Source organism: Crocuta crocuta, unplaced genomic scaffold, assembly GCF_008692635.1.
Source record: "Crocuta crocuta isolate KB4526 unplaced genomic scaffold, BGI_CrCroc_1.0 scaffold70, whole genome shotgun sequence".
NCBI classification, from domain to species: domain Eukaryota; kingdom Metazoa; phylum Chordata; class Mammalia; order Carnivora; family Hyaenidae; genus Crocuta; species Crocuta crocuta.
The window spans coordinates 7,764,075-7,789,169 of NW_027528417.1; the positions used below are offsets into that span (position 1 = coordinate 7,764,075).

Genomic DNA, 25,095 nt, shown 5'->3' on the forward strand with positions numbered 1-25,095 from the left:
GAAATGTCTCCCTTTTGACCCCATGCACCCATTTTGTCTACTTGGACCCCTCCCCAACCTCTGCCAGCTCTAGTCTGTTGTCTGAATCTGTGAGGTTTTTGTTTTTTTTTTTTTTTTAGATTGCATTTATAAGTAGGATCATGATCATATGGTATTTATCTTTCTCTGTTTGACTCACTTCACTTAGCATAATGCCCTCAAGGTCCATCTGTGTTGTTGCAAATGGAAAAATTTCCTGTTTTAAAAAAATAGCTGAATAGTATTCCCTTGTGTATATATATACCACACTTCCTTTTCCTGTTCATCTATTGACGGACACTTAGGTGGTTTCCATGTCTTGGCTATTGTAAGTAGCTGTGGTGAACATAGTGATGCAGATACTTTTTGAAATTTGTGTCTTTGTTTACTTGGGGTCGTATCCAGAAGAGGCATTGCTAAAATATATGGTAGTTCTGCTTTCAGTTTTTTAAGGAATCTCCATACAGTTTTCCATCGGGACTGCACCAGTTTATATTTCCACCAGCAGTGCCCTTTTCTCTTTATCCTCATCAGCACTTGTTATTTCTTGATTTTTTGATGACAGCCATTTTGACAGGTGTGAAGTGGTATCTTACTGTAGTTCTGATTTGCATTTTCCTGATAATTAGTGATGTTGAGTACTTTTTCATATACCTTTTGGCCATCTATGTCTCCTTTGGAGAAATGTCTCTTCAGATCCTCTGCCCTATTTTATTTTATTTTATTTTATTTTATTTTATTTTTTTAATGTTTTATTTATTTCTGAGAGAAAGAAACAGCCTGAGCAAGGGAGGGTCAGAGAGAGAGGGAGACACAGAATCTGAAATAGGCTCCAGGCTCTGTCAGCACAGAGCCCAAGGCGGGGCTCGAACCCACGAACCATGAGATCATGACCTGAGCTGAAGTCGGACGCTTAACTGACTGAGTCACCCAGGCGTCCCACTTTGCCCATTTTTAAATCAGAGTGTTTGTGGCTTTTTTGCTATTAAGTTGTATGAGTTCTTTTTTATCTTGGACATTTATATCAGATAGATAATTTGCAAATGTATTTGCCATTCAGTAGGTTGCCTTTTCATTTTGTTGATAGTTTCCTTTGCAGAAGTTTTTTGGTTTGATAAAGTCCTGCTCTTTTTTTAAATTTTCTTTTGTTTTTGCTTCTGATGCCTTTGCTCTGAGATCTGTACTTTTAAAGAAATTTGGCATATTGAGAAATTTGACATTTCATTTATTTAATGAAGAAGTTTGATGTTGCAGGTGATTTATGTGTGGCTTAAATGTGTATGACCAAAAATAAGATTAAAGTTAAACCTATGCTATTGGGGCACCTGGGTGGCTCAGTTGATTAATCATCTGACTCTTGGTTTCAGCTCAGGTCATGATTTCATGGTTTGTGGATTCCAGCCCTACATTGGGCTCTGTGCTGCCAGTGTGGAACCTGCTTGGGATTTCTCTCTTCCTCTCTGTCTGTCCCTCTGTTGCTTGCTCTCTCTTTCTCAAAAAAGAAAATAAATAAATAAACATAAATTTTTAAAAAATGTTACAGATAGTATATGAGGGTGTTGAAAGGAAAATTTAAAAACAAAATGTCTTTTATAATATATGTAGCTGAGGGGCGCCTGGGTGGCTTAGTCGGTTAAGCGACCGACTTTCGCTTAGGTCATGATCTCGCGGTTCGTGGGTTNATAATATATATTGCTGGGTTTATTTTTTCATTTCTTACATTTGGATAATTAAAAAATCCTACTGATTTTTCATTTGAAGTTATAGCTCCTTTTTTATTTTCCAAAAAATGTATGTTTTGCTATTTTGAATAATAAAATTTTAGAATCTTAAGATTATGGAACTCTTGGGAACTTTTTCATTTTATACATATACACACGTGTGTGAATTATGTATATATATAACTGTATTATGTAGAGATTTCATTGTATTCAAATTATTTTTGATAACTGAGCAGAACTTTATTTAGATTTGTTTTGGGACATTCTTTTTTGTTGATTGGTGAGGTTTCTGGATTCATTTGTACCAATTTTTAGGTGATTTTTTTTCCCATATAGGTTCATATTACCTTTTGAGGACAGGGGGTGAAGGATGAAAAATAGAGTTTAGGGAAATGAGGAAAGGTCAGAGTGTAACGAGAACTGCATTCATGGACCAAAAGGAAAAATAGTGTGTGTGTGTGTGTGTGTGTGTGTGTNTCCCTGACTGTAGACTTAATCTATTGGCCAACAAGTCACCAGACTGTTATTATTCTCTGTGCTAAGTGCTCTGAGTATATAGATTGAGACGAGGCTTGTTTGCATGGGATAGAAACCTGAAAAATAATAGTAGTTTCAGCAAGATGGAATATTGTTTCTCCTATGTCAAGTCAAGTCCTGGTATGGTGGTCACTTGATTTGTAGGGATGCAGGCTTATTATAATTTTTGACTCTATCTCATGGTTCAAAGTGGCTGATCAAGCTTTAGTCACCATACCTACATTCTAGCTAATGGGAAAGAGGCGAGGAGAAAGAAAAATGCATTCTTTCTCTTTATGACTATCTCCTGGAAATCGTGGAGATCACTTCTGTGTACATCCTGACGTCACACTAGCTGCCCGGAAGGGTGGGAGAGACACACTTAATGCCAAATAATCATGTAACCTACTAGAATTTGGGGGGTTGTATTAAGAAAGAACGGTTATTGAGGGACAGTTAGCAGTCTCTACACATAGCACAGGATGAAAGAGTTATAGGAACATACACATAAAACCTGTAACCCAGACTTGGGAGAGAGGCAAGAGTTTCCTAGACTAGGCACTCCCAACATCCGGTCAAGTTTTATGTCATACCCTCATCGTACATTAAATATAATTTATAAAAAATGAGTTGGATTGCAGTTGAATAGTTAAATAATTATATATTTTAGACATTTAATAGTTTCAGTTTTGCTGTTTCCCCCTCTGAGTTCTCACATGATTTTTCATGTTCTTGAAAAGCATCTGAGCTCTGGTGTCTGTAGGGTGTCTAGTGGAAAATACAACCTGGTTGGAGGTGGTCAGTTAGGATATTCTTTTTATAACTCAGTTATGAGATAAATGTATCTGGAATGAGGAACATGTACTGATAGAAATAGATAGACTTGAGAGATATTTAAGATATAGCCAGTTTGAAGTAGAGGGACATGATGAGTTGAGGTTTAAATGTGTCGAGTTTTGAGGATAGGACATCTAAGCGAGTCTATCTGGAACTGATAAAAAAAAAAAAAGACCTAGATTAAAAGAGTTAGTAGCATATAATTGCTAATTGTAGCCACAGTAGTGGGTGAATTGACCCAAGGAAAGTTAATAGGTATCTCAAAATCATTTTTGTATTTCAAAAAGTATTTTTGAAAGATGTAAGTGCTAGAATAGTATGCTTAAAGGTTTTGATTTTGTAAATTAAGATCAAAGGCTGCTAGTATAGAGTGAAAAGAGAATCTGGCTTCAAACAGGGCCCTAAGAATGACATGTTTATTTTATTTTTTATGTTCTTAATTTATTTTTGAGAGAGATAAAGAGATGGAGAGCGAGCAGGGCAGGGGCAGAGAGAGAGGGAAACGCAGAATGCGAAGCAGGCTCCAGGCTTCGAGCTGTCGGCACAGAGCCCAGTGTGGGACTCGAATCTATGAACCGTGAGATCATGACCTGAGCCAAGGTTGGACGCTTAACTGACTGAGCCCCCCAGGTGCCCCAAGAATGGCATGTTTTTAAGAGATCGGTATGAGAGCTCCATGAGAACGTAAATGAGAGGAGGTGGGAAACCCACCTGTGGTAGCACAGGCCAAGGAAAGGGGGGCTGTACAAGGAGGGGTGGTTGTCAGCACAGATACTGGGAGGAAGACCCAATAAACCAGGGTCTTCCAGCAGCCAGAAGGCTGTTACCTCTGCGAGAGTAGAGCGTCTGAGTGGCAGAAGCTAAACTACAGTGGGCGGTAGTTATGAATATGAAATGGACAAGTGAAGTACGGGGAAGATTTTTCCAAAAGTTGTGTTGTGAGGAAAGGGAGGGAGAAGGTGGTAGCTAGAGGGGAATATGAGTTGGAGGAAGCTTTTATTTAAGGTACTAGGATTTGCACCCATATGCAAGCAGATGGAAATGAAAGAAATTGAAAAGCAGAAAGAGAAGTGATGATATCTGATGTGGTAGGAGGAGAAGAGATTCCAGACACAGAGGACTGGGGGCACCGGGCTACTTATAGGCACCTGTGAAACTCCTGGTGCCCAACACCGCTGGAGGCCCAGGACACATCGTGCTGTGCTCCAAACTCTCTCTTCCTGATATAGCCCCAACATGTAGGAGACAGGACTGTCAGTCTTCACATCTCCTCGGTTTGTACTTCCCCCAATCCTCCACCGTGTGGAAAGATTTCTTTTTTCCTTTATCTTTCTCCCCCAACAGAGAGAGGTGAATTTTCCCCTTGTCTGCTGTAATAGCAGTGGGGTGGATTGTAGCAGAGGCATTGACTACCAATCTGACAGGCAGGAAACTGTCACTTGCATTGCAGTACTATTATGGAAGTTACACGCACACAAGTTTATAAATATTAGTTAATTCTTAGGGTCTGAATGAATGAGTAATATTTATATGCCATCACTTAAAGTCTATAAAACCATGGTATAATGGTTATTTCACTCATTCAGTATAAGAAAATATTGAGGGCATTTTACTAGTGAAGCATGTACTAGCATTACGCATTAAACCAATGTTATATGTCATTAAGGCACGTATGCATTAGATCCTTAAGTGCAGTAGTATATCAAATATTTACAATAGTGATAGTTCTGTTTCAGTGTGTTTTCTTTTAGTTTTTATTAGTATTCAGTGATAATTAAGATTCTGTGGTGGCGCCTGAGTGGCTCACTCGGTTGAGTGTCTGACTCTTGATTTCGGCTCAGGTTATGATTTCGGGGTCGTGGGATTGAGCCCCGCATTGGGCCCCGCATTGGGCTTTGTGCAGAGTGTGAAGCATGCTTAAGATTCTCCTTCTTCCTCTCTCTCCCCCTTCTCCCCCTCTCTCTTCCTCTCCTCCCCCCTCCCCTGCTTGTGCGTGTTCTCTCTCTCTTCCTCAAATTAAAAAAAAAAAAAAAATTCTGTGGCCATTTGTACACCTGAAACTAATATTCTGCTCTATAACTAACTGAGATTTAAAGAGAAACTTTTAAAAAGCTTTTTTAATTTAAAAAAAAAAAAGATTCTGTGATCACAATTATTCTCTGCCAGGAAAATAAAAATCATGTGTAATAGAGAGTAAACAGAGAATCAAATGGTTTTTTTTTTACAAAGGCTTTTTTCAGTTTTGTTTCTAAAAGATATCAATAAAACCATTTGGACATTTAATACTTTATCTTTCTCCTTACTCCTGCTGATGTTTACATTTTTAGTTTTTCATTTATCCCACACCAATCAGTTAGAGGTATGGGAGGTTGAAGATGAAAAGACCTACATCACATTCTAGGAGAATAGACTCACATAGTATTTTATAACCCAATTGTTATTCCAGTAGAGTAGTTCAAGAAGTCAGTGCATTTGTCATGATACTGGAAAATCATCTTTTCTGATAGAAAGGAACAAAAAGGAAATGAGATTTTATGATTTCATAAATTTTTTGGGCTTTTAAAATAGAATGTTAAACAATGGTGATTTTATACCCTAACCTTATGAATGATTACTATTTTATTATTATCATTTTTTTAAAAATTATTATTTAGCTTTCTCTTTTATCTGGTGAGGTTTTTGTTTGTTTTTTAAGCCTTTTAGATTTGATTATAACATTAAGAAGCCAACTTGAAAACATGAAGCATTTTGAGTGATTGGAAGTGTCTGTTTTGGTGAACTTGTGAGAGCAGGCCCACACTAGCTTAGCTGCTGCTTTTTGCTTTCAGGAAAACAAATCGCCACAGCATCTTCTTCTTTCTTTGATTCTGACGACTGAAGTTGCTGAGTGGGTCAGCAGGCAACTTCAGCTAGAGTCCCCTTCCGTGTTCCAGGAACCCACGTTATCCCTGTTGTGCCCTTGACAGGGCCGCCTGTCACGTTTGCCAGGCACCACAACTTTTCTTAGCAGTGTTTTTCCTGGAGGAGTTACAGACCTTCTCTAAAAGGATTTGATACCAGGAAAAAAAACAACAACAACCAAGTTTCATTTTAAAGTTGTAGCCATAATGCCTTTTTAAGTAAACTTAAATGGTCTGACTTATTGTATGTTTTTTAAAAAATGATCATACCTTTTTTTTTTTTTAAATTTTAAGTCTCTATGATTTTCTCTCTTTCTCCCTTTATAGTTGGATCGACTGGTTGTAGATGCAGCAAAGGAGAAAAGAGAGATGGAGCAAAAACATTCCACCATTCAACAAAAGGTACTTGAAGAGAAAAGTTAAAGGAGTTTCCATTTTATACAATTGTTCACTTATTGGCTTCAGCAAGATACCATCGTGTTGGAACAAATCCTTTGAGTTGCTTTAGTAATTAAATTGGGTAAATTCCTCGTTATTTTTGTGAAAAATAAAAAAATTTTTAGATGGTCAGGCATATATTTTATTATTCTTTTAAAATATTTGAAAGCCATGCTCTTGAACCAGTTTGCAAAAACATCGTTCTCTTAGGACCTTAACTAAAAAATAGCCCTTAGTTAGAATTTAAACTGATATTTATAATTTCAGTTAGGATATCACCAATCCCTGTAAAGCTTGTGAATGAGAATGAGTGGAGTGGGGGATGGGTGGAGGTAGGGGTGGGGTGGGGATGGAGAACATCTTTGTATCAGTGTGTGTTTGGTGTTGTAGACATCACAGCTGTAGTTAACCTAAAGCAACACTTGATTGCTCTCATGTGATAACTGGAATTTCACATGCATTTCTTGTTAATTTGCCTAAGCTTAGCTAAACTAATATTTGAAAAAAAAAATTTTAATGAAAATTTAGGTATGACATATTTTCATTTTTGTGTGTGGAGAACTTTGAATACAACTAACTTGGAACTCAATATTTTATACAGTAAGTGATATTTTTGTGTGGTAATCTAAAATGAAAGGAGAAAATTGGAGGTTGAATCTAATAATACAAGTATATGACTAGATGCCTTCAGTATTTACCTGATAGGGGAGATATCATGATCAGAGAGGTGGTTTTTCTAGGGCAAGGCTTTTCCATTGATTCCAGATGTGCTGACTCTTGCGTTTTCCTAAATACGGGAAACTTGACTGTATAATTTGTGGTGGGGGCGCACTGTGTTCGTCTGTTCCCCTAGAAAGAAAACAAATATGCCTTCTAGCATTGCTTTAAGAAATCTGTTCCCATGGTATTGAGTGAAATCAACTTCTGTTATGGTTTCTTTAGAATTTAAAATACCAGTGAACTAGATCTGACATAAAAGATGTCAGTGTAAAAAAATTAAAGTGAAGTAAGTAATATAAGTAAGGAAAATATTTTGGTGATGGGTTATTAGTATTCAAAGAGAAACATCATTAAGGGAAAGATTTCCTACCAAACCATGTTTAACTTAGTTCCTTCCAGTTATAGTCAGGTAAGACTAACTTTCTGATTTGTTTAAAGTTAGACTCACTTTTGGTTGGGTAACTTGTTTTAATGATATTACCATGGAAAGATAATTAAAAATGGGAACCAGTCATTTCTAATTAAAATGAGAGGTCATGATACTTGTAGAAACTTGTGACTATTTGGTTAAACTGAATTATTTAATAACTATTATATATCTTTTAATATCTTTCCCTGTGTACATAGCTCAGTGTTGTACAAAAGTAATAGATTATTAAATCTAAGATTAATTTACTTGATTTCAAATAATAGTCAATTACTGCTTTACTTTGAAGAAAGTAATGCTACTTTTGCTTTTTTCTGCCCTTAAATGCTGACACAAGGCTGCATTACAGGTNAAAAAAATGTTCACCTAAAAACTAAGGGAAAAGTATGTCTAGTGTAATTATTTAGATTTTTCAAGAATGGAAATTGATCAGTTAAAGAAACAGTGATTCTATGCCATTCACGTACATGCCTTTTGGTTATGTGTATGTGTTCCTGATGGGTTTATACCGAGGAGTAGAACTGCTGGTTCAGAGGGAATGTGTATGTTCAGCATTAGTAGATAATGCTAAATTACTTTTCAAAATGCTGTTACCATCCTGGCAGGCAGCGCTGTGTGAGAGTTCTCAGGGTTTTTAATTTTTGTTAATTTTGGTGGGTAGATAACTGACATCTCATTGTGGTTTTAAGTTATGCATTAGTCATTAATGAACTCAAGCACCTTTCCCTGTATACACTGTTGGTATATATCTCCTGTATAATCTTCTAAGTGTTTATAGATTTGCCTTTTATGTTTAGATCTTAAATCCATCTGTAATTAATTGGGTGTTTATGTATGGTGTGAGGTAGAGATCCACTTCCCTTGTATTCACATACTGGTAGCTGGACGATGGAGAATCAGTTATTAAAACATTTATTCTTTTCCTATTACTGTTAGATCCTCTGTTTTACATTATGTTTGCATACATGTGAGTTCTGTTTTGGGCTCTTAATACTTTTCATTGGTCTTTTTGTCTTAATTGTGGCAATACTATGCTGCCTTAATTATTTTAACTTAATGTTGTATCTTGATATCTGACAAAACAAACCTCTTCTCTTTCAAAAGTGAATTGCCTAAATTTTGCATTCTTTTATAAATTTCAGGAGCAGACTTTCAGGTTGCATAAAAATAGCTTTGGGGATTTTGATTGATGGGATTGGGTCTATGAACCAATATGGGGAGGAATTTGTATCTTTATTTTACAGTGTCTTCTAGTCTTTGAGATTGAAATATTAAAAATGAAGTTTTCTTTAATGTCCTTCATATAGCTTGATATTTTCTTGTGTATCTTTTCTTATTCCTAGATACTTACATTGCAAATGTTATTGTAAATGCTATCTTTCAAAAATTTCTTTCCTCACTGTTTACTTTTGTTACATACTAGAATAAAATTGATTTCTCTGTATTGATTTTGAAACCAGCTATCTTGTTAAGCTCTCTTTAAGTGCTAGTTTGTCTCTGGATTCTTTTTGATGTTCTGTGTACAAAGTCATACCATCTGCAAATAATGATAGTTTCTTCCTTTCCGATTCTTTTATTACCTTGTGGCTAGGACTTCTAACATAATCCTGAGTTGAAGTGATAATGTTCTTTCTTGATTGCAATTTCAAAAGGGAAAGCTTCTGTTTTATTCCCTTTATTGGCCAGTCTTGGTCTTGCCTTCTCTTCCCTGGGCCTCACAGCAAAGCTTCAAGTTCTAATGAAGCAAGTGCCCTTAAGGTGAAATCTGGCTTCTTTGATCTGCTTACCCTTAGGCTTCCAATTTTCACTTAATCTTTTGCCTTTGATATTTCTTCCTAATTTGTCAGTTAATCAATATATTTATAGTATATATTTTATACACTGTTATTAGTTGCTTCATTATAAAATTATGATCTGTCACATTTTAACTATATAATATTGATAGTCATTAAATTGAAGACTTAAGAAATATAGTTGAAAATTAGAAAAATACGTATAATACACTGTATATCAAGGAGGTTACATTTTAATGTTTTGAGTACCATCAAGGTTATTAAAAAACTGCAAGTATTACAAATGAAACCTTTAGAATTTGCCAAACGCAGTTGTATCTATTGCTGACATAATCCTGTCTGTATAATTAAATAAATTATAGTCTCAAATATTTATAATTTTAAAAAATGTTTATTTATTTTGAAAGGGAGTGAATGAGTGAGCAGGGGAGGTGCAGAGAGAAGGAGAAAGAGAGAATCCTAAGTAGGCTCTGCAGAGACAGCACAGAGCCCCATGCGTGGCTTGAACCCATTAACTGAGAGATCATGACCTGAGTCAAAACCAAGAGTTGGATGCTTAACTGACTGAGCCACCCAGGTGCCCCCACCTCAAATAAATTTTAAATGAGGGCATTAAAGTTTTCTTAAGTTTTTTTTCAAAGAAAAAGCAGGAAAAAGTGTACCAATTCACTTACAGATGGTTTCAAGTTTTTAATTTATTTTGAGAGACAGAGAGTAAGTGTGAGAGGGGAGGGGCAGAGAGAGAGAGAGAGGCAGAGAGAATCCCAAGCGGGCTCAGCTGTGTCAGCACAGAGCCCAAAACAGAGCTCAATTCTACAAACCATGGGTTCATGACCTGAGCTGAAATCAAGAGTTGGACACTTATCCTACTGAGCCACCTAGGTGGTCCCAGATTCTGTTTCATTTGATTATTTTGGATTATCCTGTCTTTCTAATTTTCTTCCTCCCTTTCTCCCTCCTTCCCCAATGTGGGGCTTGAACTCACAACCTTGAGATCAAGAGCTGCATGCCCTACCAACTGGCCAGCTAGGCGCCTGAGATTATCACGTCTATTTATGGTTAAATTTTGAGAGATGTCAATGGTTTTTGTTTTTAACGGATTTTGTCTTTCTGAATTTAGTCTATTTCCATTATCCATCTTTGTAGACTCTTAAATTTGGATGGCCCCTAGGTGGTGCTCACTCTGTCTCCCTCCAGTGGAGGACACTCCCATCCCAGCATTTTTGGCAGATGGTCATCTAGCTTCTGCCAGAATCTTTCTCAAGACAGAAAGTTTACTCTTCCCTAAAAGGATAGCATTTTAACTTTGATTATTGGTCCAGATATAATTTTGAAGGTTCTGGGACTGATTTTTTTTAGAGTTTTAAAATTGGGGATAGCAGCACTCTTGCAGTTTTGTACAAATTACTTTGGGGAAAAAAAAAACAACCCAAATTACTTTGTAAGTTCATCAGAAAATATTTTAAACATAACACTTCTGATTTCAAAACTTCACGAATCCTTAGAGGAAAATTGAAAGTTTGAATTGCATTCAAGTGAACAGTAGAATGACAGAAGATTATGAAGGATTTCATAATCCTCATAAAAAAGTGAGCTCAGCATGCCCACTTTAAACTTGGGTCTTCTTTGCAAAACAAAATTTTATTTTAGGAAAAAAGAAAAGCCTTTTTCCTACTTCTGAACTCTCTAATAGTGGAGTTATTATTATCAGATTAAAAAATACCATAATAGTAATATACTTAGAGGATAGAGCTAGATTTAAGTATCCCAATTTAAAAAATATCTATATTACTTTTTAATTTTTTATTATTTATTTATTTGTTTCTGAGAGAGGGAGAGTACACAAGCCGGGGAGAGACACAGAGAGGGAGACACAGAATCTGAAGCAAGCTCCAGGCTCTGAGCTATCAGCACAGAGCCCAGTGCGGGGCTCAGACTCACGAAGTGTTAGATCATGACCTAAGTCAAAGTTGGACGTCCATCCAACTGAGCCACCCAGGTGCCCTTATATCACTTATTAAAAATACTGTTACACACATCACAATATGATGTTAGAGTAAAATGAAAACATTTTATTTTTTCTCAATTTTTATTAATTATTTTGGAGAGAGAGCGAGCGAGCACAAGTGGGAGAGAGGCAGAGAGAGGGAGTCAGGGAATCTGAAGCAGGCTCCAGGCTCCAAGTTGTCAGCACAGAGCCCATCATGGGACTTGAACCCATGAAATATGAGATCGTGACCTGAGCCAGAGTTGGATGCTCAACCGACTGAGCCACCTAGGCACCCCTAAAATGAAATCATTTTAAACATAACATCATGTATAGGATTTAGTTGTTCCTTTTGTCTATTTGTATACATATTATTTTGTGCCTTTAGTCAGTGTATATAAATCAGTATATAAATCAATTTATATTGTTTTCTTTTTCAGAATATATTCTATATAATCATCTGTGTTTTATGTTATAATAATTAGGTCTCCCCTTTTGTTATGAATACTGTTAATATAACTATCTTAATAGAATAGAAAGCTTTTCTATGATTTGTACTGTTTCTCTATGATAAATTTGTTATCTAGGGGATGTCATCAAATTGTATGAACTTTTTTATTTTGTTTAGGATTTCTCAAGTGATGATTCTAAGTTAGAATATAATGTAGATGCTGCAAATGGTATTGTTATGGAAGGATATCTGTTCAAACGAGCCAGCAATGCCTTCAAAACTTGGAACAGGTAATATATTTCAAATACTAGTCTTGATCTTACCATAGTCCCAGTTTTCTGACCTTCTCTGTGGCAACTCTTTCTTTCCCAATTCTTTAAATTCACAGCCCACAGTAGCCTTCTTGAACCCAGTCCATTGAAGATAAGTTGTCCTTCTAAGAAAGGGGATCCTAAGAAGCAAGTGAAAAATGATAGCACTAATTCTAAAATTTAAGCAGTGTTTAAATCAGAAAGCAAGAATTGTTTTCTCCTTTGGGTACCTTCTCTGTAAGATGTTTATATACATTTTAACTTAGTGTTTGCTTATGAATTTTTTAGCCAGATGATCCTGAGTCAATAACTTTAACCAAGACTTTTAGAAAATGGGCTTGTTTTAGATGTGAAGTGTGGTGCCTGCTTTGGCAGCACATTTACTTGGTATGTGAAGTGTGTGTGTGGCAGTCAGTGCTCTAGTATTCTAAACTTGATGGCGACCAAAAACGTGGCTTTTTTTCTGTTTTTTTTTGCTAAGCTAATTTTTATAAGATGTTAATCCTGCAGATCTGTTAAATATATATATTAAATATTTTATCATAGTTTTCTGTGTATTAAAGAATAAAAAAAGATTGTGTTGATTCAGGATCATACTTCCAAATAGTAGTGATTAGTCTTTTATTCAAGGATGCCATTTTTTGTTGTTGTTTGGCATAAGGACCCAAAAAAGTAGTCAGAACTATTTTGTAATAATTGAGAACAACACTAGGCTCTGGTGAATTGATTTATTATTATATTATTGGTTAAATGTGTATATTTTATTTGCTACTTGAACAAGATATGAATTCATTTAATGATAGAGAAGATTTTTTTTTTAAAAACGGACATTAGCAAAATAAATGGAATTTTCTTGTTTAGTATACATTTTTGTTAATTTAAATGGAAAACTATTATCCTTGGATATTTAAAATATTAAAATGGGCTCCTAATGCACTTACTTGATTTCTTGCTGATGAGGTTATGTGGAAGAAAATATTCACTGGTATTTTCAAATGTCAGTGATTCGTTAAGCCTTTCCCTAGCATTTGATATTGCCAGATATTTAAATGTATGGGGTGTGTTTTATTTGAAATAATTTTTCTTTATCTGAGAATGAATATAAAGTGGAAAATGATTTATATCATATTTATATAGTTATATTAAGCCTCTTTGAATTATGTAGAAATTCTAAAATAATGTATGAACACAAAAGGACCAAGTAAGGTGGTTTGGTTAGAAATAATATTTTTAACTATTAATAAAGTGAAGATAAAAAATTGAAATTCTGTTTTCTAAGGTGTAAAAATTAAGACAATAATCTTTAAGTTTTTCCTGGAAAATTTCCATAGCCAGAATAGGAAATTAAAATAAAAAATAGTTTGTCAAATTATTATAACAAAGATTTTCAAACCAGTATGGTTTCAAGAGGTAATGTTAGAATTGAATTTTAACCTTCAGATTTCAAAACAACCTACTTAATGTTTAACACAGTGAAAATACAATAAATCCATAGAACCTATACCATTATGTTAAGAAGAAATGAAATGATCTTCCATGGACTACTCCAATGAGAAATGATCTCAGACTTCAAAGTGAAGCACAGTAAGTTTTAGTGGAAAGTTGCATTGCCACTTAGGGTAATAGGAGAAAAGTAATACTGATTTAAGCATAGACTTTACGTTAAAAAAATTTTTTTTTAATGTTTATTTCTTTCTGAGAGAGACAGAGACAGCGTGAGGAGGGGAGGGGCTGAGAGAGAGGGAGACACAGAATCTGAAGCAGGCTCCAGGCTCCAAGCTGTCAGCACAGAGCCCGATGCGGGGCTTGAAACTATGAACCATGAGATCATGACCTGAGCTGAAGTCGGACGCTTAACTGACTGAGCCACCCAGGTGCCCCAAATATTTTTAAAATAGCTTAAAGACTTTTAAAACTTCCTACTCTATTTACATTATTAGGAAAAATTATGGATAGCAAATTTCATTTTCATATGCATTTTTAAAAAGAGCATTTTCATGAAAATACTAGTAAAAAGCAGTCTTCTAAGGAATATAGTATGTAAACTTTACATAAAAGTCTTCACAAAAACAAAAATCTAAACCTTGTAACAAGTTTTAGATATTTTCTAGGTTATAGGTCAGTAACTGAAAGGGAGAAGAGCGAAATCTATTAAATGTTATTTAGAATTTTCTAATGCTTTTCATTTAAAAATTTGGAATACATCTTGAATTTCTTATATGAAATTTATAAAAAGTCTAATTTCAGGAAGTACTTTCTCTTTATATATGACTTTGGAGTTTGCCTTACTTCTCTAATTAGTGCTCTATCTAGCTTGATTTAATATATTTTATTAGAGTAGGATAAAAGACTGCATTTGTGATATTTGTGCCTTAACTTTAACAATCTAGGGTTCCAGTTATTCAAGCATAAAGATTTTTCTACCTGCTGTTTAAGTATCTTCTTTAAATTGTCTCTAGATTAGTTTTAGGAAACATTTTCTCTTGTAGTCACCAATTGTATGAGGACAAATTTGCCATTATCTATACTTTATGGAATAGTGTTGCATGTAATATTTTCAGAGCCATTTATTTATTTAGTAGATTTTTATTTAAATTCTAGGTTACATACAGCATAGTATTAGTTTCAGATGTACAGCTCAGTGATTCCATGCTTCATACAACACCCAGTGCTCATCACAAGTGCACTCCTTCAAAATCCCCATCACCTATTGAGGCTAACTTTTTTTCTTTAAGCCAAGTTTTAAAAAAGACTTACTTCCTGAGGTAAATGAATTTGACTAGGAATTCCCAGGTAGTTTTGTGCTTCATAAAATCTATTCATCATTCTGTAGTTTGAAATTTAACTGAAGAAACATTTTGTGTGATGTGATTGAAAGAGTGTAAGCAGTGAGGGGTTTTGTGTCTTTTGTGAGTTGTTGAGTTTGTTTCTGGTTGGTTTCAGGCTTCTAGTTTGTAGTGTCTCCTAAGAATTTATATGTCTATAATATATATTTTTCTGAAAACATGTAAGACCTACCAAAATTATCTTTCCATATCAGGCCATCTCTCAACATGGCAGCTTCACCTCAGGCTCAGATCAGTGCTAGATGAATTACTCGTACCTATATGTCTGTTGCTTTTTATGACAAGTTCAGAAAAGATGAATCAAGAAGCAAAATAATTAAATACTAAGATTATTGAGTTGTAAGCTACTAAAATGAATAAAGAAGCCAAATAATTATAAGCTGTGCTCAGTCTTTGTTGAATGAGAAAGGAAATATAGCTAAAAGTATAAGATGTAGTATACAGTTTCTTACAGTACTCTATATATTGTAGGCACAGATATACATTTTATTTTTATTAGCTTTTTGTTAAAAAGTAAAAAGTGTATGTGTAGACTAAAGATGCTTTTAAATAAAGATACTCTTAACGTATGGCCTTTGAGTCTGCTATCATTGATGAAAAGGGGGAGAACGGGTGGGAGGTAGGTTTAGTTGGCTAATAATATTTTGTAATCTTTGAAATACTTAATTACTGATCCTATTTTCCTTATGAAAAATTTTCATTTGTTTCAGGTTTATGAAGGTCTATATAGATAGTGATTATTTTCCTTAATTTTTTAGGAGCAACTTACTGAGATGAGGAAAAGTATTGTCTGTATTTTATAGCTATCGACATAGAGGAGTAAAAATAATAGTAGAGGTATGCCCAGGTGTGCTAAGTCCTACCAGAGCGTTTTATATCATAATAATTGAAGACAATTTTTGAATATTTCTGAAATATCAGCATTTCAGATTCATGAGTTGGAATTAATTGTGTTACTGCATACTTGTATAAATTTGAGAAGAAAATGCAACAGTTTTGTTAGGTTGTGAGCTTAAGCTTGTTTCTTTAATTCTTGCTTTATTTTCATATCATGCTAGTCCTTTGCTTATTTTGCACATTTGCATTTTCATTCTTTTACCACCTTTCCTTTATGTTTTAATCCTGCCCCATTTTTTCACATGACAGGAAAAAGCCCGATCATATCAGGTACCAAATGGCTTCCTTCCTCTCATTTCTGCCTTACTCCAGTTTCCTCTTTGGCACGAGAAAGCTCATAATTAACCTGCATTTCAGTTGGATTACTTGCAATGGATATAATGTCTCATGTTTAAATTGGGAAGAAAATATAAACATTTTATTTGAGGAATGGAATTCTCTTTTCATTGCCCATCTTCTCAATTTGTTTTAATTTGGAAAAGAACATTTGATATATTTATAGTTACTCTGAAGATATAGATGAGTAATGCGAATGCCTTCATTTTTTTTTTTTTTAAGGGAAGTAAGACAGTAAATACTTTTCACATTTTTAAACAATGACTAGTAATTAGTCTTTTTGGTAATAGTCTTATTAGTTAGAAAATATTTTTTAATGTTTATTTTTTAGAGAGGACAGAACGGGAGCGGGGGAAGGACAGAGAGAAAGGGAGACACAGAATTCGAAGCAGGCTCTAGGCTCTGAGCTGTCAACACAGAGCCCAAAGCAGACCTCAAACCCACAAACCATGAGATCATGACCAAAGCTGAAGTCAGATGCTTAACTGACTGAGCCAGCCAGGCACCCCTCATTTTAGTTTTATTGAAAGGAAACATTGTCAATTTTTTAGAGATTTTTTTGTTTTACATTTTGGTATTTTTCCTTGGGAAAAATCAAATTGAATTTGAAAGACAGTAGCCATACATGCTCAAGCTTTTGATTTTGTTAAAATATTCATCTATTTGGCACATACATGAATAGTTTTAGAGAGAAAGCTTCTACAGATTTAGAAGTTTGACTTTATATTATATTACTGGTTTCAAGTGCAGTTCTAGGACTAGTGATCAAACATGGTAAAGGACACTTGATTTATTTTTTAACATGTTTTCCCTTTAAACCCTGTCTTATTACCTGGAAGCTCTTATAGGTATTTGAAAGTCAATAATATCTAATTGTTAATGAATTTAGTACTTTGGTCTAAGATATTTATTGAATTATTTCAATTTGGGATGGATATAAAGTGGGGTATTATTTTTCTTAACCAAGAAAAATTCCTTTTTAATTGTTTGTTTATTTGTTGAGAGAGGGAGAGAGAGTATCCCAGGCAGGCTTTATGCTGTCAGCACAGAGCCCGACACAGAGCTCGATCCCACAAAACATGAGATTACAGCCTGAGCTGAAATCAAGAGTCAGACACTTAACTGATTGAACCACCCAGGTGACCCAAGAAAATTTCCTTTATACAACAAGTCTTTTGGATTTTTGGTCTACATTTGAATTTTGTAGACTATAGTGTGTCAGCATAGTGCTTTCTAAAGTTTGTTTTTTTATAATTTAATTATCTTTTGAGGTAGCTCCAAATTACAGAGAGCATGAGCTAGAAATAATAAGTATTTTATTCTATACACCGTAGGCTATGAACTGTCTCATTTTTCCTTTTATTAGAGATGTTAATAATAACTAGGATTATTCTATAGAAGCAGTTCAAAAATTATATTCCATTTAACCTACCTGATTAAGGTTTTAATCAATGTGAATGAGTGTAGTTGGCTCTTTTGTATTTTTTAATGGCAGAGGAGGAGAGACAGTGTCATACGACATATAGATCTTAGTAATTGAATTTTTTTCTATGTGGGGTACATTATGAATTTCTTCCTTAGGAAATATCAAAATTAAGATGAACTTATAGTGTCTTCCCTGAGTGTACAAAAAATGGCTGATGTGAGGAGTCACCCGGCAGCGGATAGATAAGCAGGGGAACTGGGTTTCAGAAATATATATGATCTGTACAGTTAACAACCAAAGGAAGTGATCTCTGACCAAAAAGTTTATATGTACTGTTCTGTTATTTTTAGAGGTTATTATTCCTAAGGTACACCATTTCAAAAGGAATTTCTTTTTTAAAAAGACCTCAGGAGCATGAAAAGTTTACATGGCTACATGGGTGTTTTTCCATTGTGCAATAAAACTGTAGTTTTTTTAAAAAACCAAATTCTATAATATGATTACTATACTATAAACCATAATAATTGTTATTAGTATCATCCACCATACTTCAAATGATTTTTTACAAAACACTTTAATCACTATCAGAGATTGGTCCATTGCATGTCATCCCATGTGACAGGGCTGCACCATTTTGTTCATTTGCAGGTATTTCCTTTTAACATTTCTAACTAACTATGTGTCCCAAAGCAAAGAAACCCAGAAGTTCTTCCTTTTCTAGCCTGCCTCTTGATGATTTGCATTTAGAGGCAACTCATGTCATTTTACCTAGATGCTTATTTAACAGATCTCTATTTTAATGGTAAAGGTGATACCTTTTTTAAGTAGCAAGAAAACCTAACAATCTGTCTAGCTTAAAAATAGAAAAGCATCTAATCATTTCTCAGCTTTGGAGAATTAACTTAATTTTTTAAAATAGAAATTCTAAATATGTCTAAGTACCATTTCTAGTGCTTTGTATTAGTATCACTGAAAAGGTAGAATCTCTATCTGCTAATAGATTAATAACTAATGTTTACAATAGAAATCATCTCACATGAAACTAATTTTAAAATAATGACTCAAATAGTTTTACCTTTCATGCTTGATGAGAATTTTTGCTTCCTTTTATGAATGGCTTTTGGCTGTGATTTTTTTTTTTGTAAGTCTTTAGGTTCTTGTACTGTTTTAATAAATTAGAATTAGTCAATATGCCATACATAGCTTAGCTTTTTCTTCTAAAGACTATTGCAAGTAAATTGCTTTATAAAATATAAGAATGAGCAGAACAGCATAAATATGTGAATAGTTTTTAGTAATAACAGATTATTCTGCTTAGAAATATTTTCTTTTAAAGCAAGGTCAAGTGAATTGGCGATGATCTGTTGGATATCAGTTCGAAATTGATGTAATTTCTTCTTTTGCTTAACAAATCAAATGCTTGCTGAATTCACTGCAGAAAGGTTGAAAACAAAGCACCATTTATTTCAGTATTTTACTGTGTACAAATGGATAGTCTTATTTACAACATAAATTTCTTTCTACTTTATAATAGAAGCAGTTCTTTTGGGGAAAAATTTTTAGTTCTTTTTGAGTAACTTCCAACTAAGTTTCTACTTTAAAACAATTATTTTTTGATAGCATAAAGGATAACTGCTGTTGTTAGGACATAAATTTCTGACATAAAATGAATCAAAATACAGTAATCTTTTCCTAATCTGTGGCTTTAAAATGATTTAAAATTGTTCTTTCCACAATGATTTCATTGACATCAGTCTATACAAAACAAAACAGTGTACATCTCAAAACATAATTAACATAAACTGATTTTCTAGTGCTTTCCCAAATATTTCATTTCTGGCAGCTTTATATAAATTATGTTTATGAAAACTTAATCTGTTTTTATTATTTAGACGCTGGTTTTCAATACAGAACAATCAGTTGGTATACCAGAAAAAGTTTAAGGTAGGTGTTTTGTTAATGAAGTGAAAACCCAGTGAGTCCTCAGTTTCAGTTCTCTGTCTGTTCGTCTTGTAAATACTCCTGCATGTAAAATTATCGCCATTAGTCTTAGGTTTAGGCCGGTGTAAGAGGACTCAAAAGTGGACAGGATTAGCTTTTGATTCTTAAAAGCAGAGTGATTTTGAATCCTGAATTCTTAAATTCTAGTTTTGAGATGGATGTTTCTGTGTCCCAGGATTATTACTTTCATTTCTTCATGTGTCTTTGACCAGCAGTGTGCCAGGAGCAATGCCACCATTCTGTAGTAGCATTTTGACGCCCAAGGAAAAGATGCCTTTTAAGAAATATCATCTTAGGGCCAAAGGTGATAATATGGAAATGTTAAAAAATGACATTAAAATGTTAGCTTGAAGTAATTTAGATAGAAACTTCTAAATTTGTTAATATTGTTTTTATACATTTCTTGAACCTTATTTTAAGGGTAAGGGATTTTTGTTTTTTGAAAGACATGCTAAGATTACATGGGACTTGAGAAGGTTTAACCAGGGGGAAATAACCCGTCAGGAAATTGATGACCTGAGTTTTGCCTAGTGAGTCTTTGTGATTGATGTATACAACTGTACATTTTAAATACTCACGTTACCCTAGAGATCCACAATCTGAAATATTATTTGCTCGGTTCTGTGCCAGCAGGCGTATTCCACACAAGCCCTTTATTCTAACTCATTAGTTCATGGTTTCTGCTGCTCTGATAAACTTAGTTTTGAGTTTATATTTTTGTTAAATACTAGAAAAATGATAGAACCTTTCTCATTTTCTTAGGTATTTAAAGAAGAATTTATATAGGCTTTTTTTTTTTAGTTACTTAAGACTTGCCTATTAAAGTCTTCTTTTTTGAGGAAAGTAGCTTTTATTATATGGGAGGGGGCAGGAAAGTAATGGATGCGAAAGAAAATGGAAGAAAATTAAAATTTATAGGATGCTAAGCTAGCATTTATTGAGCACCTATTAATTAATTACCAAGTATTAGATTAAGCTCTTTATATATATTTTCTTTTTCTTTCTTTCTTTTTTTTTTTTTAATGTTTTATTTATTTCTAGGAGAGAGAGAGAGAGCGCGAGCAGGGGAGGGTCAGAGAGAGAGAGGGAGTTACAAACTGAAACAGGCTCCAGGCTCTGAGCTGGCAGTCAGCACAGAGCCCGACGCGGGGCTTGAACCCACGAACCGCGAGATCATGACCTCCGCGAAAGTCGGACGCTTAACCGACTAAGCCACTCAGGCGCCCCTCTTTATATATATATTTTCATTTAATCCTTGTATAGCAATTTTATGAGACATAAAATTATGAACAGGACAGAGTTACTTTATTAGTTATACCTCTGTTGATAACTCCTATTTCTAATCTTAAATAAAAATGATAAAATATAAATCTTTAAAATTTGACCCATTTATTCCAAATAATATTTTTAAGTACGTTATTCTTGGTAATAGTGTTTAAAACTGAAGCTGATAAACATGGGAGTTTTATTTCCTGATTGTAGGATAACCCCACCGTGGTAGTGGAAGATCTAAGGCTCTGCACTGTGAAACACTGTGAAGACATCGAGAGGCGTTTCTGCTTTGAGGTAGTCTCTCCAACCAAGTAAGTGGGTCTAAAGAATGAGCGCTCCTTGTATGTTTCTGTGTCTTGAAGAACTTTACTTAGTAGAGGAAGATTTGTGTTTTACTTGTGATTATGCTGAAGAGGAAAAAAGTACTTTAGCGGTAAATTTTAATAATTAGTGATTACAGGTATCACAGTCCAGTATTTACATAACTTCCATCCAAGATCATTTTCTGTAAATTCCACGAAGATTATTGATGTGGTCATACAAAAACATTTTGACGGTCTTGATGGTGAACTGAAGTCATATATCAGATCAATTTCTTTGAAAATTATCATTCCATATTTCTTACCCAATAGAAAAAATTAGTGATATATTTGATAAATTTGAAGTTTTTTTAAAATGTACAGAATTTGTGATTTTTTTTCAAGAGGCAGCTTATTTTATTGGAACCTGATTTCTTCCTGAATATACTGTCCTAAAACCTTTCAATGGAAATTACTTTTTGCTAGAAGACTATTAAATAGCAAAGTAAATCTTATTATTATTTTTGGGGGTTAATTTTGTGTCTGAGAAAATAATGTTATTTCCTTCTAGAAGTTGTATGCTTCAGGCAGATTCTGAAAAGCTGCGCCAGGCATGGATTAAGGCTGTTCAGACCAGTATTGCTACTGCTTATAGAGAGAAGGGTGATGAATCAGAGGTTAGTAAACCATACTGGAATACAAAATGATACATTGCCATACACTTTTAATTTTAGTTGCAGCAGTATATGATTTATTTTATATGATTTTTATGGAGGTTGAATTTTGTAAGTGAATGGGGTTTTACTATTAAAATCTAGATTCAATTTCTCTTTGTTTCTCTTCACTTTATCATTTTATTTCAATATATGTTTAATTCAGTATCTGAATATATGTCCTAGATTGACATAAGGTATTCTAAGTATTTTTCCCCAAAATATTTTACTATGCTAATTAATAAAAATTAGTTTAAAAAAAAAAACGAATAGTAATTTGTAAAAGTCAAAAAAAGAAAGAAAGTTCAGCCTCTGGGTTGAAGTCTCCCTGGAGAAGATAAGCTGAATGTGGAGTCTTGGGTCCACATAGTCTGGCTTTGGCTTCCCAGTGATTTTATATATTCTAATGAGCAAGGGCATGAATAAGTCTTAAGAAATGGAATTCACCAATTCCTCTAGTAACTTCTTGAAAATGAGGTATTTGTGAGTCCATGCATGTCTAAAAATGTCTTTATCCTCACATTTGTTTGATAGTTTGGTTGAGTGTGAAATTTTTAGGTTGAAAATAGTTATTCTGGGGTGCCTGGCTCAGTTGGTTAAGCGTCCAACTTTAGCTCAGGTCATGATGTCACGGTTCGTGTGTTCGAGCCCCACAGCGGGCTCTGTGCTGACAGCTCAGAGCCTGGAGCCTGTTTCAGATTCTGTGTCTCCCTCTCTCTCTGACCCTCCCCTGCTCACGCTGTGTCTCTCTCTCTCTCTCTCTCTCTCTCTCTCTCAGAAATAAATAAAACATTAAAAATTTTTTTAATTAAAAAAGAAAATAATTATTCTTAAGAATTTTTAACTGAACTGTTTTTTAGTTTCCAACATTGCTGTTGGAGTCTTTCATATTTCTGATCTCTTTTGTACTGCATCACTTCAATTTTCCTGTTGTCTTTTTCTGGAATTTCTGGACTGATCTTATGATTTTCTTTGGTGGGTGGGTGTGTGTGTGTGTGTGTGTGTGTGTGTGTGTGTGTGTGTGTGTGTGTTCTAGTTCTGGGAGATTTTCTCAGTTAATCTCCAAAATTTTCTATTGAATATTTTAGTTCAGTCAGCACATATTAAATTTCTAGGAGTTTCTTTTGTTTGCTGAATGTTTGTACGTGTAAACCCCTCTTTTCTTCGTTGATGCAGGGTTAGAGCTGTGGTTCTTAAACTCGGCTGCACAGGATGATAACAAACAGATTTTTTAAAAATCCCCATACATAAGTCGCATCCCAGAACAAATGGAGTTGGGATCCAGCCATCAATATTTTGAAAAGCTTCCTAAGTGATTTCAATGTATAGGCAATGCTGAGAAATGTTGTGTCAGAGGTTTTTCTTGGCTGTTTGGTAATCTGTTCTGGTTACAAGTTAAGGACTAAAAACCTCTTTGGATGCTCTAAGAATGTAGTTAGGAGTGTTTGACTATGAGCCTCTAAGAACAACCAGTCTTAGGATCTTTGGAATTGTTTCAGCTGATAAGATTTCCCACAAAAGACTCACCAGTCTGTTGCATAGGAATAAGGGCTTGCTGGGAGCTAGTTGCTAGGATCTCAGTGTTCAGTGTTCATTTAATCCTCTGCCTTTTACCTGTCAGGTAAATACCGTTTAGAGACTCTCTGCTTTATTTCCTCAGAGAATAAAATAAACTCCTAGTCATTTGTGTTTATGTGTGAGAGCAGGTCCATAATGGCATAGAGTTGGGGAAGAATCCGTGGGATCTAACTGTTCCTTAAACAGCCATTTCTCCCTCTTTGATTCTCATTTCCAGGGTTAACTGGTATAAATACTTGAGCCATTTAAGTATCATGTAATGTAAATTGATGAACTCAGATTTTGCTTACAGCCATCGTAAGATTTGGCCTTGGTCTGCTCAATTACTATTCATTCATCCATCTGTCTTCCAGCCTTTAAAATTTTGTTGCTATTATTTTCTTTTCTATTCTCCTTGTTTTTGTGGGCAAATGTCTTTTTTCTTTTTTTTAACTAAAAACACAATAGCTTTCTAAAGTAGATTACAGTCATTATTTCTTCTCATAGCTAATAGTAATTTCTTAATATCCTCTATTACCCAGTCTATATCCAGATGTCCCTGGTGGTCCTAAAAATGTCTTTTGCATCCTATTTACAAAGTATGATCTTTTCTATGACTGGGCCTCGCATCTGGTTGTTTTGTCCCTCAAGTTTTTCAGTCTAGAACAAGGCCTTTTTTTTTTTTTTTCATGATAGTAACTTGCTGAAGAGAGGAAGTTAGTTGTTCCTATAGAATTCCAACTGATACAGTTACATCATAGGTGATGTGTATACTTCACGTTGTAACAGGAAAGACAAAATGCTACTTGGTTATCCAACTATTACTATTGCTAAGATCAGCCTTCTATGTGAAAATGAAGTGGACACATTGGATTAGAAAGATGACAGTATGCCTCCTCCACTGTAAAGTTACATTCCATTTTTCCCAGTCTTTGTTACTTTGTGTAATAAATCTATTTTGTGTTGCTTTGCTCCCATAAGATCTACTCCCCCATCAACCCTTCATGTAATGGTTTAACAGATGAATTTGTAAAATTATAACTTTCTAATTCTGTCATCCCACCACATTGGTTAACTTGAAATCTTATGTTACATATAGCTTTTATTTACCAGCTGCAGTTATTTAGTTACTGTAATAGAATGCTTGATTTTTTCTTTTAGTTACCACATTTGGTTAGTTTATTAGCTTCCTACGTGGGGACAGATGCCTAATTTTGGGGGCATCATTATAAACTCATGTAAATATGTAGGTACAATAGGTCCCAGTTAATTATAGTAATTTATTCTTTTTTACAAAATTATTTGAGTATAATTGCCACCCAACATTATATTAGTTCCAGGTACAGAACACTGAAATAATAACTCTGTCCATTATCCTGTGCTCACAAGTGTAGCTACCATCCTCACTGTACAGTGTTACTCCTATACCATTGACTGTATTACCTGTGCTGTACCCTTTATCCCTGTGACTTACTCACTCCGTAACTGGAAGCCTTTATCTCCCACTCCCCTTCCTATTTTGCCCATTCTGCACCCCCCATTCCTGGCACCATCAGTTTGTTGTCTGTTTATAGGTCTGTTTCTTTGTTTGTTTGTTTATCCATTTGTTTTGTTTTTTAGATTCTACAT

General features: G+C 34.5%; 1 protein-coding gene and 1 non-coding gene across 4 annotated transcripts in view; both read left to right on the top strand.

Moving 5' to 3' along the window:
• Nucleotides 1–25,095, top strand: part of ACAP2 (ArfGAP with coiled-coil, ankyrin repeat and PH domains 2) — a 147,749-nt gene that overhangs the window by 94,784 nt on the left and 27,870 nt on the right. For all 3 annotated transcript variants that reach the window (XM_077754352.1, XM_077754350.1, XM_077754351.1), the window contains 5 exons: nt 6,320–6,394; nt 11,986–12,098; nt 19,517–19,568; nt 21,108–21,208; nt 21,768–21,873. In XM_077754352.1, the coding sequence (XP_077610478.1) occupies nt 6,320–6,394; nt 11,986–12,098; nt 19,517–19,568; nt 21,108–21,208; nt 21,768–21,873 (447 nt within the window). The remainder of the gene's footprint in view (nt 1–6,319; nt 6,395–11,985; nt 12,099–19,516; nt 19,569–21,107; nt 21,209–21,767; nt 21,874–25,095) is intronic.
• LOC144223771 (U1 spliceosomal RNA) lies at nt 7,121–7,282 on the top strand. The gene has a single exon (XR_013332816.1). It is a non-coding gene; the product is annotated as a U1 spliceosomal RNA (small nuclear RNA).